At 43.6% G+C, this 16,339-nt stretch overlaps 1 protein-coding gene across 6 annotated transcripts in view; it reads left to right on the forward strand.

The window, feature by feature from the left end:
- The window catches only part of CARD11 (caspase recruitment domain family member 11), a 44,883-nt gene extending 39,567 nt beyond the window's left edge, over window positions 1-5,316 (forward strand). For 3 of the 6 annotated variants that reach the window (XM_017813636.1, XM_017813640.1, XM_017813641.1), the window contains exons 20-24: window positions 23-155; window positions 583-762; window positions 1,918-2,042; window positions 2,853-2,968; window positions 3,519-4,134. In XM_017813636.1, coding sequence (XP_017669125.1) covers window positions 23-155; window positions 583-762; window positions 1,918-2,042; window positions 2,853-2,968; window positions 3,519-3,723 — 759 coding nt within the window. In that variant the 3' untranslated portion in view covers window positions 3,724-4,134. Of the gene's footprint in view, window positions 1-22; window positions 156-582; window positions 763-1,917; window positions 2,043-2,852; window positions 2,969-3,518 lie in introns of all 6 variants that reach the window. The other 3 variants (XM_017813639.1, XM_017813642.1, XM_017813638.1) reach the window with 2 other exon arrangements.
- Window positions 5,317-16,339: the final 11,023 nt, after the last annotated feature.

The raw sequence follows: 16,339 nt of genomic DNA on the forward strand, positions 1-16,339 counted from the left end.
TTTTTATTGTTCACCTTTTCAGTTTGTCAGTAGGTCTGAAAACAAATACAAGCGTATGAACAGCAACGAGCGCGTCCGCATCGTCACCGGCTGGCCCTCCGGTCTGGCACGGACCTCATCGGAAGCAAAGAAGCAGTTGCCTGAGAAACTAGAAGGTATGGGCATAAAATAGCTTTTACACACATGGCACTGATTTTGCTACAAGAGCTTGGGTCACTAAGCCTTCATGAGCAAGTTTAGGACACTGAAACTTCCTGTTTGGCTGGAAGTTCTTCCTAAGTGCTTTCTTGCTTTTCTGTTCAAAAACCTTGAAAGTCAAACTAAGAAGCAGAAAGAGGCCCCAAGCAAGTGTCGTGTTGAAGAGATTATGGAATAATCTCTTGAAAGCAAAAGGCACTTAAATTACTTAGTGTTAGGTTGGACATCATACTGCTGCATACATAGTAAAGATGACCCTGGTGAAAGGGAAAGGAGGACCAGTATGACTGACCATGTTATTTCTGGTTCATGTGTTTCTCCTTCTTTTTCTCCAAATATTGATGGAGGGGAAACCAGAGGATGAATGTCTTGTTCTCTACTCAGATTTGGATTCTGAAAGTGAAATCAATAAGAAGCTCAGTCTGATCCCCTACAGCCTGGTGAGACCCATCCACTGTGAGCGCAGGCGCCCAGTGCTTTTCACCCCCACCATGCTTGCCAAGCCCTTGGTACAGAAGCTTCTCAACTCTGGAGGTGCCCTGGAATTCAACATATGCAAGCCAGGTAACGGGATAAAAGAGGGCCATGACTGCCACCCTCAGTGCTGGAAATACGAACATATATATGCGCACACACGTAGGGCCATGAGCGTGGGAGAGTTGCTTGAGGTACTTCAAGTCACATCAGAGTGATGTGTAGCTGTAAATCTTGCTTTTTTTGAGACTATCTGAGATATTTGAATGTTTTTGAGACAGCCAGTGCACATGGTTATGAGATTCTGTGTCTATAAATATTATCCATGTGTATGCTGTGTGGTTGCTAGGCTGCCCCTCAGAGACTGAAATGCTGCGAGTGCTCTTTCTGTTTGCATACAGTTTGCATACTGCATATCTAGGCAATGTGAAATTTTGATTAATTCGTTTCTAGTATTTGCTATTATGAGGAATATCTTCCCTAGAGCGACTTTAGGTTTCTGTCTCATCCAAGCTGTGAAGATTGTGCATTTGATCTACTCGAAAGACTGATTTTCTTCCATGCTAAGTATTTACTATTAAAGCAATAGCAGTACCGTGATGGCTGGAGGGCAGGATTGTACACAACACAGCATTAAACCGAGCTGACGTTTCATTTTTACACTAATATTGAATACCCACCTCATAGAGTGCAGCCTTACAGTCATCCAGGCACAGAAGCTGAGAAGTTAAGTATTATAATAAATATCCCCTGTCTTGCAACATAAAACAAAAGCTTTGATGTAGAGCTGCAATTCACAAGGGGGCCGGTATCACACATTGCAACCTAAGCCAAATTTTTTTGAAACTTTAAACACAAATGTTGGAACACTAAATCCCTGCTTTAGGATCTTGTGCTGAAGAGACCTCCTTTTTTTAGCACTTCTCAGCATCCTCCATCCCTGAACTGTTGCTATATAACATTAGGTGCTGGAATTGTATTTACTGTTTTAATTTAATGTCTTCATAGTGCTGTAGTAATTGCCCATGGACTCATTGGTGCAGGATATAGCTGAGATGCTCAGCTGTGATCAGATTAGGCTTTAATTGAATTCAATGGAAGAAATGAGGCAGCTGTTAAGACAATTCATTGCTCTTCTTCCTTCCCTGAACCATCCTTGCATCCTGGGTGAAGTGTTATTGGATAGTTTTCTACGTGTTCTGCTGTTGTAAACTTGATTTTGTCCCCATTCACATCTCTTTCTAGATATTGTAACAAAGGAAGAGTTCTTAAGGAAGCAAAGGACAGAGACTGTCATCTTCAGCAGAGAAAAGAATCTGAACACGTATGAATGTATTGTACCTGCCAATATCGAGGCTGTCACTGCCAAGGTGTGCAGAGTCCTCAGTGTCCCTTCACTAGGCTGGCTGTGCACCTCTCTGCACCAATTTACAGCTGCATGTTCTCTCTCTTGCCCACCTTCAATCTCAGATTTGTATTTATTCCCCCCAGTGGCTTTTATTTGTGCTCTGGCTTCTCCTCTTCTTTTCCATCCTCAGCCGTATCCTTTTATATTCTCGCTCATTCCCTGTGATGACCCACATTGATGCAGCAAAATATCCTTTCGTTTTCTATGCTCCATCCCTTATTCATTTCCTTTTTGTATCGTAAGCACACATGAATACACGAGAGAGTAAGAGATACGAGGACCTAGACAAAGGAAAGGAAAGCCTGAAACCCAGACACAAGGGTGTTCAGAACAAAGATAACAATGCCAAAGACAGAGATCTGATGTCAAGTAGAGTAGATTTGATGCACAGCATGGAAAAAAAGGAGAATTAAAGTGATGGTTTTTTCTCTTACAAGTAGTTGCAGTAGATGTTCTTTCTGAACAAAAAGCAAGTGTGTGTGTTTGTGTCTATATGTAAAACTGGTATTTTATCATACTTTTCATCTTTAGAACAAATCATTTCTATTTAAACCTTTTTAAAAAGCTGTTAAGCTCAGCTGTTATTTGTCTGAGTAGTTTAAACTAGTAGGAGGAGTTGGACTTTAAATCTATATTTGATTAAAAGGTTTTAAATCAGTACAATGGTAAATAGAGAGCTTTCCAGCTGACCCCATAAGGGTTGGATACCTTTACCATGAGATTTCACAGCAGTGAATGTTCCTCTGTGACAATGTTATGACTTTGTTTTTAGAACAAGCACTGTCTCCTGGAGGCTGGAATAAGCTGCACAAAGGATTTAATCAAAGCCAAGATATATCCTATTGTTCTCTTTATCAGAGTCTCAGAGAAAAACATCAAGAGGTTCAGGTAACATATCAAACCTTTTGCATATTTGATGTTCCATCTTATTCGGTGAATAACTCTTGAGTCCAATAATGTTCTCACTGAGAGAAATAAAGGACCTCATCTCTCTTAATGTATGTGCACTGTTTCCTCCCATGACTCCTCCCTGAAATCTTACAACAGGAGAAAGCAGGAATTCCCCAAATCTAGCACTCTTTCACTGTCACTGGTAGCAATGAGCATTGTGGGAGGATGAGACCGAAGAATATGTGTTTTTCTCTGTGCTCAGCACTCCCACAGCATTTCTTAAGGTAGTGCTGGCTGGAAGAGGGAAGGTTGTAAACACTTGCACTCTCCTCCATTCAATCCTCTTAAATTGTTTCCCCATAAGCAAAAACTGTTCCTTGGGGCAGCGTGGAGGTAAGGGGAGGGTAGGCCTGGAGTAGCTGTGTTCTCCACTGCTTTTATTGCTTGTACACAGTTAGTAGACAATAAATTTTTGATGGGACAGCTGGGACTGCAGGATTAACTTAAACTGTAAGACATTTATTTTTGGTCTGCTCATTTGATACAGGAAACTATTGCCCAAGCCGGAGGCTGAGGATGAGTTTTTACGTCTGTGCCGTCTGAAGGAGAAAGAGCTGGAAGCACTGCCCTGCCTTTATGCCTCTGTGGAGGCAGATGCTTGGAGCAGCATTGAGGATCTCATCCGAATAATAAAAGACAGGATCGGGGAAGAGCAGCGTAAAACAATCTGGGTGGATGAAGATCAGCTGTAAAAAAAGAACAGGTAAAATGGAACTCTTTGGCGACCAAAGGACACATCCAGGTGGAGCAGGGGCTCCCAGAGTTCTCTGTTAGGTGCCCAGAGCTCACTCCTGTTTCACCCTCACTGGCTGAGGACTTCTGCAGGCAGGATGCGTGTATGGAATGGAACTGGAGCAGTGTCTCGGGTGCTGGGATCCAGGTTGTGGGTCAGGCCACAGCCACCGCCACGACTCCTGATCCACCAGCATCTCCTGAGGGACAGCAGCTGTTTAACCCGTGAGGACAAAGATACTGAGAGGGAGATGGGGGTAATTTATTACGTTAAAAATGTAGATCTCACTTGGCTCGGTGAAAACATCTGGTGAGACCAAATAAGTGGAATCTGAGAGGAAAAAAACGTGGGAATTGGGCTACAGGATATGAAATTGAGATGTGCCCCCCCCACACCCCGAGGTGAGATTCTGAACATACCCAGTTGAGGAAGCTGAAGGTTGGTTGGTAGCAGCAGCAACACAACCACTGATGGCTGGAGCAGCTCTGTAGCCTTGTTTCTCCATAACCATTTTAATCAGAAGAGAAGAAAATAGCTATTCTTCCTGGCATTAATTAAAATGAAAGCTCCAGTTTTACTTAAGTCTTGCAGGTTTCCTTTGTAGTCCTGGCACTTGTAGGAAAATAGATTCCACTGTCCCAGTGGCACATCAGATCTTTCCAGATCTGCCAGTGTCTCATTTAGTTTATCCCTGCCTCTGCATCATGTTCATTTGTACATCTCTCAATTTTTAAAATTTTCTTACTTGTGGAAAATACGATGGTGCTTCCTCCAGACAACAGGTTTCTCTGTTTCTCCACTGAAATATTTCTCTACATCATTGCCTGCCAACACGCCTGCTCTCAACAGGAGGGACTGTTCTGAGAGGAAGAAAAGGAGAATTTCATAAGCCAGTAATTGCTGTGAACCACTCAGTCCTTGACCTCTGGGCCGTGATTGACAGCGAGGAGACCAGCGAGCACCACGCTGTGCTGGGGCCGAGGAGGAGAATTCTTTCAGAAGTGTGTACATGACTAAGGAGACCACGTCCCATTTTCAAAAGCACTTAAGTCCTTGGAGAGTTTAAGCTCCACTGATCAGGAGTGGGGCTCAGACTCCTAAATTTCTTCAGTCTTTTAACATCCTTCCTCTATGCATTAGATGCTGTATTGAGATTGCCAAATTGGTTCAATAAAACTGACCCGATAATAACGACCTGCGCAATTGCTGATCTGAAATGCAATAAAAATTGACCTACAGATGAAGAGTTGTACATCCCATTGTCCTCAGATCCTTCCCTCCTTGCCATATCCCTCCCTTTAAGATGCATTTAATAACAAATTTACCTCTGCTACTGTGTTCGTCCCAAGTCCCCCATCTTGGGGCTGCGGGTTGGTGCACAGCAGCTGGCAAGAAAATACAATCAGAATCCAAACAAACATCTGGCCTGGTTGCCCTCACTAGATTAGCTGCTCCCTTGTCTTTGCAATGAGCTCCTGATGCTGTGGTTGTGTCTCAGTTAGACTAGATCAGTCCTTGTTGGCTTGTGGGATTGTGCTTTTCTGCACATCATTTTTTAACTAATGGAACCTTCTGGAAGTAATTTACGTCGCTTTACATCTAATTTCTGCTACCGTGTTTCTCAAGTTATTAATGTTTGAAAGGCTGTTCATAGCTGGCAGTTCTCAGAGAATAGCTCTTTACCTGCCCGGTGCCATCTGCTTGGACTGTGCAAGCAGGGGATACTTCTGTGTGCAATCTCCTTACAGAAAGTATGGGCTGCACACACAATTTGCAACTCCCTCCAGGGCAAAGAACAACAACCAGTTGGGGTATATATAGAACAAATTGGATAATTCTTCAGAGATCCTCTGTAGCTCAAGCAGAAATAAGAAAATATCAGTTGGAAGAACTAAGCCTTCCAGGAGCATTTTGCATTCATTCCTAGTGTCCTGATAATCCAACCTTGCGGAACAGCTGCCTGTGGTTTGTTCCTGCCCCTCTTGTGAGAGCTTTTGAGTCCACAGCTGAACAATGGGAGGGACTGTAGGAACATTTCTCAGCTGCTTCAGCAAAAAGTTCAGCCAGGTCAGCGTCAGATGCCTCCAGGAGCAACCAGCTGACTGCTCACCGGACAGAACGTGGAGGATGTCCATGTCCCACTGGCTGTGCCACAGGGATCAGTACCATCTGCTGGAATGGCTGGAACAGATGGCTGGTGGGGCTGAGGGGATGGAGTATCTCAGGCTGCCACGGTTGTTTCTGCAGTGATCTTGTCTCACCACAGCTTTATGTCTGAGCCCTCTGTACATGGGCAACAGCTGTGGATGTGATTTATCCCACTGCACTTTCGGCACAGGAAAGGCATATGTCAAACTCTGGAGGAGGTTCCTTCTGCAATGAACAGAGATACACCTCCAAAGAGCTGTTTGTCTGACTTACTGGAGATGGCTATCCAAGGGTGAGATGAATTGCCCTCTGAATTGTCTGGGGTTTTCATAGACTACACAGAGAAACAAGAGAATTAGCCTGGCCTTTAGCATTTAGCTTTTTGATCTGTAATTTAGGACAGCTAAACCACCTTATGGGAAAAGTGGAACTAGAGATTGTGGCAGAGAACAAGAGATCTAATTATTTCTGTGAAACAAGAGAGGAATGAATACATGGAACAGTCTTTTCTTCTCTGTATCCGAGTACATCTGTAAATTCCCAGCTCTGCAGGTGCTGTAAGGCATTGTGGTTGTCAACTCATGTGATGCAAAGCAACCAGACCCTGTCAAGTGAAGTTCATGACACAGCTGTGTGCCATAGCTTGCACAACCCTCATCTCTCTGTGACAGTGGAGAAGGACTGAAAACTCTACTCCCTCTTGACTTCTGGGTGTGAACTCAGAGCAGATCTGTACCCAGAGTTGAGCTGCAGAACAGCCACAAAGTGAAAGAGGCCACTGTCGTTTACACTGACTGGGAGGTGGTTCTGGTCTAGATCTAAGTGCTGTCCCTCTGAATTGGAGGAAATCAACCTCTGCATATTTTGAAATATATTCAAATCTTGAAAAGAGGCCATGATTTTCCCTAAATGTCAGAGTGCTGGATTCAGTGTGGATTCCAAGTCCTGAGCTGGCAGATTTGAAGTGCAAACTGGGAACCTGGGCTGTAGATCCTTGTGGTATTTTCAATTCTGCTAAATCTCGCTTGTGAGGTGTCACTTGAAGCCACCAGCCACTTCCCTCCTCACATACACATCCCGTATACACAAACCTGGGCTCAAATGCACAAATGCCCAGCCAGGCATAGTCAGCTTCAGGAGGGATTGTGTGGTTGAAAAACTGGGAGCAATAATAAGGAAAACAAAAGGGGAATTGGAAATGTAAATGTTTCCTGTAAACAGTGTCACAGCAGAATCCCAGGCAGATTCTTTACCCGACCTCATCAGAGGGTAAGGATGGGACAAGTTTTGTGTTGGGTTATTCTTTGGGTGGTTTTGTACTGTTAGACAGTGCTTGCTATGAGATTTGGGATCAATAACTGGACTTGCAGGTACCACAAAAATTCAGATTATAATCTAAATCAGTCTAATAAAGAAGAAAATCAAGATGCAGACCTGAACTTGAACTGGAAGCCATGCTTGGACACCAGAGCTCAGGCCCAGCTCTGACACAGCCGTGTCTGGATCCCAGGTGTGTATCTCTACCGAAGGTAAGCAACATTTACAGCACAATCCATTTTAAAATTACTCATGGTTCTTAATTAAAGTATCTGGGAACATTTCTCAGTCATTTGTATTTTAAGGTAGAAAGGAGGTAACGGAAAGTCTGGAAACTGCCCTGTGCTTGGTCTGCTGCTTTTGCTGTAAAAGGCGTAAAACACAGAATAATAACTGCCTTTCAAAATGGATTATTTGAAAACTACTTCTTCTTGCCTTTAAGAGCTCATGAGAGCTTGTTGGAAAATTTCTCAGATGTAGATTGTTCTTTTGAAAATGTCATTGAAAAATTGCCCACTAGAAAATGCAATTGGAAATTTTTTCAATGGAATATTTTTCTGTTAGAAAACATGTTTTCATCTAAACCAATTGTCTATGGAAATTTCTCCATTCTAACATTTCATTTTCTAAAAATCTAAAATATTTCAATAATATTGAGGCAGTCCTTTTCAATATTTCACATGCTTCCAATCTTTTACCTGAAAGCATTTTTTTTTAATTTTTAATTTTTGTAGTTGAAATATTTTTAAAAGACTACATTTAAACATTTGATTTGATTTAAACACTTGTTGTATTTGATGTTTATATACTAAAAAATGATGGAGGTAATGGCTTATAGCTCTCAGATGTGGTACAATGTCTGTGATCACGAGAGAAAAATCAAACTGAGTCTGGCTTTGCGTTTTGTTTAACTCTGCTGCAAAAATGATGTGTTATATAAGTTGGTATCACGCAGTTCAGCACATTGGGGAATTGTTGCAGGTAAAAATTTCATGCAAACTTTATTACACAGAATTGGATATTGCTTTGAATCAGAAATCTGGCTGGAGGCAAAGCTGTCAATCGGTCCTGCTGCAGCTCAGACAGCTCTGGCAGCACAATTTGCAAGGGGGTAGGAACACACACAAAGCAGACTTGAGCCTACAAACTTTAAGTGGAGATAGATGCCAAAGCTGGAAAAATGCCTATAAACCTGTTAGAGGTTTCTGTTTTCTTTTATGCCAAGCTATTTTCATGGCCTAGGGTTGGAAAACTTGGTAGCAAGGATGGAGAGAGAGGCACCGCTTGGGCTGAGCCCCGCAGCTGCCATGAGGGTTTCAGCACTGCATGGGCACACAGGCTGAGCTGTCTAAACAGCATTTATTATTATGCTGCTCCCTGGAGACTGGAAAAGCAAGACATAGAAGTTAGGGGCTTCTGGGAGAGCAACATTCTAGGATTTTGCAATTATTTATATTGTGTACTCCAAGTAATTCAGCCTTAATCAGCTTATACTGTGAAAATGTCTTCCCCTTTGGTGCACTTTCCACCTCCCTTGCTTTCATTCAGTTCTGAGAATTGAATAGTACCTCACAAAGAGGTACACGATTTCAACCAGGAGATTGTGATTCAGTTCTTATAAGTTACCTTGTTTCCTCCATTTCTCCTGCTTGCTCAGTTTCCAGAGTTGTTTGCCCTCCGCCCTGTCTGTGTAACACAAGGGCTGATTCAGCCCCGAGATCCTTCATCAAAGCACTGCTCTGTGCAGTGGTCTAGTGCACCAAAAGATTCAGGAAAATCTGTAAATTGAAACTGTAATTGCAGAGAAACCTTTTGCTTTTCCAGACTCATCTCTAATGGATCAAGGCAATGGGCCTTTTGGCTTTGGAGACCAAATCCAGTGTGCATTTTGGTTCAAGCACAGTGGCTAGGGCTCTTTAGCACTGGCACCTTGGATAGCTGTGCAGTCACTGGCACAGCAGAGTTACACTGTCAGTGCTGTGCCAGAGTTCTGCCCACACAGCACCTGCAGGAACTGAGGGAACCATTCTGTCCAACACTTTCCTGGACAGAAATCCCAGTTCAGCCAACCCAGTGTTGAAAAACTATGGCATGAAATTTCCTTTCCATATCTTTCAGGTACTGCGGAATTCTGCTGTGTTCCCAGAAATCACACTTGATATCTCTGTAAAGCTGTCTGTCCCTCAGGGATGATCCTGTACCCAAACACTGAAGAACCTGTGCCCTTTTCACAGGACTTTTCCTTGGTGCCTTGTAAATTTTCATCTCTGAGGCTGCCAAAGCAAACAGAAGGCCTCCCATCCCCACAATTGTCATCTGTAGAACTAATGCTGCTTTATGAAGAAGGTGCTGTTAATGTCTTGGTACAGATGGAGCAGGTGGACAGAGAGCTGAGAGGGCTTGTCCACATGGGCCAGAGACACAACCTGGCTCCCCTTGGGCTATGCTGCTCTATCTCAAGACTCCAAACCAGGGTGTGATTCCATCTGGCAGCTTCATCAAGGGTTTGAGTGGTACCTGCCCCAAGTGGTGAGATCCCTAATTTGATTTGAGAACCCTACCAGTAAGCCAAGTTAGAACAACAGGAAGCTCACCCACCCTCTCTCCCTCACCTCCTTTTTTTCTGTTCCTCTGCAGTGGAAACTGTCTGATGTTCAGATCAGAGACTCTCCGGGGTTAAATGCACCATTAGTCACTAGAAAAAAAGGGAAAAAACAGACCCTTTAAAAGCAGATGGTAGATGACAGAGAACCTGTTTGAGAGTAACTATCTACAACAGCATGTCTGCTTCATCAGATATTAGCATCAAAAGCTGTCTGACAATTTAGCAACAAACAGCAATATTGATTTTCTTCCAAAGTGCAGATGCAGAAAGACAAAGATAGAGAGATGGCTCTTTCAGAGGATCCCCATCATGCCTGGGCAAAGATGAGGCAGTAAAGTGCCTGCAGGCCCCAGTTCCATCAGGGTGGTACGAGCAGCCTGCAGGTTAGAGGTTGTGGAGGGATACCTGGGGTAGATCCACTTCAGGCTTGTCAGGAGTCTGTGCAGAATGAAGAGTTACCATCCTAGGGGTGAAGAACTGGGACCAGGGCCAGGACCAGGCTGCTCCCACCAGGGGAAATGGGAAGAAATGCAAAGTAGTGGAGCTGGGATGGAGTGTGGAAGAGCCCTTGGATGCAGTTTGCTTCCCTTGCTGCAAAACATTCCGAACAGTAATAGCTACCACTCCACCTGTCCCTCTCTCAGGTACAGCAGCCATCCTGACTTTTCAAGGCACTGCCAACACAGCCACTTTGTCACCTTGGCAATCTGGAAAAATTCCACTTGAGGACTAGGATTTTTTCTTTACTCCCCATCCCATTAACTTCTTTTTCACGAGTTGGTAGAAAAGCCTCCTGGTGGTCAGCAGTTGGCTCTTGGAACCATTTCTTGATGACAAGTGTTTGGTGTATCCAGTTCTTTGGACAACATCTCCCTGCTTCTGATTTAAATTCACTGCAGCCAGTGGTCTCACATCAATTATGTACACTGCTCCTTGTGTCTGAAATGTCAGTGAATCTGATAATTTTTGCTCACAGAGGTGGGGGACTAACAAGGATCTCTGGCACAGCCTGCAGTGACTGCATCTACGAAGGCATCAGCAAAACAGCAAGGAAACAGAAACAGACACTGACACTTGCTGAAGTTCAACCCCCTGCTCAAACACTGATATTCAGAGAGTAACTCCCGATAGTGCTTAGGAAGGCACCAGGACACAGCAGGACGGTGCTCAGGAAGGGCTACACAAAGCCCATCTCTAGCTGTGGTCATGGGGACATTCAGAATGTTCAGGAAAGAAAAAAACACGCTAAGAAATAAAGAATATTTCATAATCAAACTGATTTATTCCTGGCATGAACAGACACAATTCCATTAGCCCTCAGTTCTGTCTAAATATGCACCAGAAGGAACTAAGCTGGATATTGACTCTGACCTAGTTGGAGTTCTTTATACCAACATCACTGCATTGTTAAAATACTGCTTTAAGAGCCAATTTTGGGCTATTGCCTTCGTCTTTGCACCCTAGAGAAACCCAGTGGGGTAAACTTCTATTAAACGAATGTGAAAAATTGATGCCTGTTCTAAGTGCACGTTTATAAATATCAAATCCAGTGGTTTACAGCAGCTTCTCTCCTAAGGAGCTCTACCCTCAGAGCCCTGAGGTGGTCATGGTGTCTCTGACCAGGCCCCTGGATCAGTCCAGCACCTTCCAAACACAACCTGGTGCTGGGGAGATTCAGCTTTGTCCCTGTAGCAGCTCTGCAGCATTTCCTTCGCCATATCCTGGTGCTGAGCTGATTTGCTCATTATCAGATTGCTGTTTATTAATCAAAGCAGTAACAATGGGACAGAGGAGCTGGAATACAGCACAGACAGTGCTTCATTTGTTCCAATTGATTTTCCTATCACATTTTATTACCACTATTTACTTTGCATGCCTCGGGAAGATTGAACTGCACTGTGCAGTAGGGGTATGTATTTGAATTTCTCTTCTCTTTAGCTCTTGCTATTTTCTGTGGTGATAGTCAGAACAGTGGGTTCTTCCAGCAACTAAGCCATGACCTTCTCTGCACTAAAACAGCATATGGAGGTTTTGTGATAGTGAGACTCCACCAGTGTGTGAAGTCCTGCAGGTGGAGTCCAAGGGAAATCCATAAGAATCATGGATACAGAGCACAGATTAGCTCTCCAAGATACCTTACAAATCCTCAGCACTGACCAGAACCACTGCTGGAGCTGGAAGGTACAAGCAGAGAGAACAGCCCCACACTCATGCTTAGGCTGAGGCGATCTGGTGGTGTCAGGGTGAGGTTTTGTCCTGCAGTAAAATTAATGGGGCTGATGGCGATGATGTTTTTTCCTGCTCCTTCCTAGCTCCCCTCTAATGTCTTTAGATCACCAGCTGGATCTTGCAGACTTCAGCTAGCACATCTAAGCCATCAGGGAAGAGCAGATGATTACTGTCAGGAGGCACGTGGTGCTTTATGGAAGCTGACGTGGGGGTCAACAGAAAGACACAGGATGGCACAGGCTGTAAGACTGCATTAATCATCTCCTTGCCATTAACAAGGCTCTCTGGGAACCAAAAGCAACTTAAAAACTGCCTGAAAAAACTATCAAAATCTGTGGTGAAGCTCCTATTTTCAGCACAGCAGGGATTTCACTCTAGAGATTTATAAGCGTTTGAACTATATTTACTCTGAAATTGCCCCATTCAGTGAGTACAACAGGAAACTCATGGTTGGCTGCAGCTGTAGGTGTGAGATGCAGTTGCGTGGGGAGGTGATGAGAATATCTGTTTAACAAAAGCTTTATTTTCTGCACTAATTTTAGAATTAGCCTGCCTGTGGAGTGAAGAGGAGGCAGCTCACAGGTGGCAGCACGTGTCGTCAGCGGAGCTCAAAACACAAGCCACAGACAGTCAGCTGAGCTGAAAGTTTCTGTCGGCTCCTCACTGTTACTGGGAATGTGAGAGTCCCTCACACAGGAATTTCTTTGTTATCACATGTTTTATCTTGCTGAGATGCTGTTTTGTGGCTTAGGCAGAACGGGTGACCGTGTGTACACGTGTAAACACACATCTGTGTGCACCACACAGCAGAGTGATTCCATACATACATGACCAATGTCATCCTCTTTGGCTGTGTGCCACATGACCTTGGAGAGTATTGCTCCTTTTTTGTTGTTTGTTTTTAGCAGAACTGCCTCTTTTGTCCTACCAGCAGAAGCTTTTGGTTTTTAGAGCTGAGTTGTAGTGCCCTGGCCCCTCTCTGAAGTACATCCATGCAGTTGTCAGTGGGCCAACAGTGCCTGAGTGACTTGGAGCTCAGCTCATGGCTCCCTGTCCTCCTGCAGCTTGACAACCTTGAGCTGCACCAAATAATTATTTTCTCCCTGTGTTTTTTTCAGCAGCAGTGGGGGTAATTGGATGATTGTAAAATAGGCCACTAGGCCACTAGGGGTTAAGTGAAAATGAAAATAACGCCATTGCCGGGAACATTTGTTGGTCTCACTTAAGGTCACAGTGAGATAAAGGGTTAGGAAATATCAGCCTGAGAGTTTAACATCACAAGTGGTTTCTGCAAGCACAGATTGTGAGTGATGGGAGGGGGAGAGGAAGAAGGGAGGGGAATATGTCAGACACTGGTGGTGGATTTAACCAGGACTAAGTTCAGACACCTGGAGCAAACTCACTTGAGCAATATTGATCAGAGTGGAAACATTAAGTATCTCTGTTAATCTGGCACTGTTTCATTCATGCTGCATTATTATTGTTATTAGAATCTGTGATTTACTGTGTCCAGCCTGGACCAAATTCAGCAGCTGTATTTCTCCAGATTATTTTTTCACTCTTTCTTACCAAAGTGCAGTGATGACAGCAGAAGTTTTACAGCTTTTTAAAGGAATGATGTCTCCCTCCAGTGGTGATGGGAAACAGCTTCGGCTCCCAAAATCAGTTGGGGCATGTGAGTCTGGGTGAGTGAGCACGACACTTTTATGTAAAATAATTCTTTGAGGAAGGGAATGACCCTTCACTGTTAGAGATCTCTTTTTATAACATTTCTCTCGATAGAACCCAGTCTCTTTGAAAACCCTCTCTTTTATAACAAATCTCAATTTAATACTGCTTGTTTTAACAAAATAGTTTAATATATGCAAATAGCACTGAATTCCCACTCAATTGGCATGTTTTACTATTTCAGTAGTAATAGTCTCTATTTGCTGATTCCCAACAATAAAACACTGGGTTGGATCCCATCACCCTGTGGCATGAGGTAATACAGTGCCTTAGCCATTCTTCAGAAAAAAAAAATCCCTTTGGATTAAGCTGTTTTCAGTTCAGAAGAGACATGTCCGAGCCCTGGTCACCTTGTAACAGAAAGCCATATGACACAAGTGCACTGGGGTGAGGAGATATTGATTTACCTTCTGTAAAATAAATGTAAAGTCAAAAGTCTGAGTGTTTTTCAGCACCTCTGCAGCACTCTGCCTGATTGGTGTGACCCTGGCTGCAAGTCCCATGTCTCAGACCTTCCACTACACATCCCAAACCTTTCTAATCGTCCCCAAATTGCAGATTCACAATTTAAGTGGCAAAACTTGTGTGGTCTGTGATGTGAGCTACCAGTGCTCCCTTATTCATCCATTTTGTGTTCCTTACTCGAGTTCTCTGTTTTTCCATCTCCCTCCTCACATTTCCATATCTGGGATGAACTTCATAAACCACTTTTCTTTACCTCCTTACTGTAGCCCAGTAGAAACAGTGAAATATCGAAAAGGATATTAAAATAGCAGAGTGATGCCTCCAACATGGGAACCAGCAACACACATTGTTCTATTTAAACCAGTATTTAGTGTTGATTATGCTTTTCCGTCCAGTAGTGAATAACCACTCAGTGCTGAAGTTGGAAGAATTGCTCAGAAAGAGTTCCATGGCATTATCTGATCATCATATGTCAGTGGTGCTTGTAGTTACAATTCTGCTGATTTCATGCAAAAATAAGAGGCAGTGATGGCTTGAGATTCAGCTAAACAGATTCCCTTCTTCTGAGCATCATAAATGGGTTGGAGAAAACCTATTGGAACATTTTCTTCCTGAGGTCTTTCATCATCAGAACTGTGTTATAGAGTAGCTTTCTTCCGTTCTTACTGTATCCCAACTGTTTCCTAAAATATTAATTTATTTTTGGAGATAAAATGTTACCTTGTCTCTTCCAGGAGAATGCATTTGTCCATTTATTTTGGCTTTCTGGTTGTAGTTTTTGCCCTGTCACCCACAAATATTCATTGTATGTTTCTTCCTTCTTCTAGCCAAGGTTATAAATTAAAATTCAATTTCATTAAAGTTGTAAGTAATCACTCTCTGGCTCTCATTAGTAATGATTCGGTGCAGGGGGATCCCGGCTGCTCTCACCACTGTAATTCAATTGGACTCACCAGCTCTTGTTCACAAATCGCTTGAGCTGCACTTTCTTCCCAAATTTATGGCATCAGCACTGTCCAGAGGTTGAATTACAGCTGCAGGTTTGATCAGGGACTGCATTATTCTGCATCTAATCCCTGCATTCTGACAGTGGCGGGGGGAGCACTGTTGTTTTACAGGAACTGTGCATTGTTCCTCTGCTTTATGTCAGGGGCTGAATTGCCTTTGGAATCAGGGAACTGTCAGCCCAAAGCTACAAGCAAACAACAAGCTCCAGATGACACAGTGTATAAATAACAAACATGGAGACAGTCAAAAGCCAGCACTCCTTCCTCTGCACTCTCCTGAATTACTGGAATGGTGATTGACCACAGCCCGTGCTCTTGTATCAGAGGGTGCCATGTGAATATACTGGTGCTTTCTGAATACACTGTTGAAATGTGACTCCCAGCCTTTACCCAAAATGAGGAGAGTTGATATTCACTGGTGGCAGAAAGTCACTTACACACTGATTAAATATTTCAGCCAGGAGCCATGTTCATGCATTCATTCACATCCAAGCCTTTCCTCTTGAGCAGTGGTCTGCAGCCTATGGCATTCTTGGCACAAAGGGATCTGGAATGGCATGCAGCAGGACCTGTGCCATTTTCCATAGATGTGATGTTATTACCATCAGCTGACAGACAGAACTTTGCCTCCTGCAAGGCAGCGTGCCCCCAAACCCACTGGCAGCCAGGGTTTAAACCCAGTGGGATACAGAAACCTTCATCCCTCCTAAAAACACTGTCCTCCAGCTGACTGAGGCAGGGACTGGCACCTCTTAGGCTGGAACTGATCTTCCTTAGGACTAGAGGAACATGCCCCAGGCACATCTACCTCGGATCAGACCCGGGAGAAATGGTGCATTGCCTTTGGAAGCTTCTCCTGCTTTAACATATCCATATGTATGTGCTCCACCAACACAGAGCAGAGCCACAGCCCACGTGTATCAGTGTCTGCTACTCACTTAATTGACCTTTGCTGTTAAATCATTAATGGAAATCGCTGAACACGGGGCAATAAGGTGGTTTCACCACTGTTCTGCTGCTTGTGGTTTCTACTAATTTTCTGGTGTAGTTTTGCTTGTTTTAATAGCAAAATCTGT

This window comes from Lepidothrix coronata, unplaced genomic scaffold, assembly GCF_001604755.1.
Source record: "Lepidothrix coronata isolate B3197 unplaced genomic scaffold, Lepidothrix_coronata-1.0 Scaffold41, whole genome shotgun sequence".
Taxonomy (NCBI): Eukaryota; Metazoa; Chordata; class Aves; order Passeriformes; family Pipridae; genus Lepidothrix; species Lepidothrix coronata.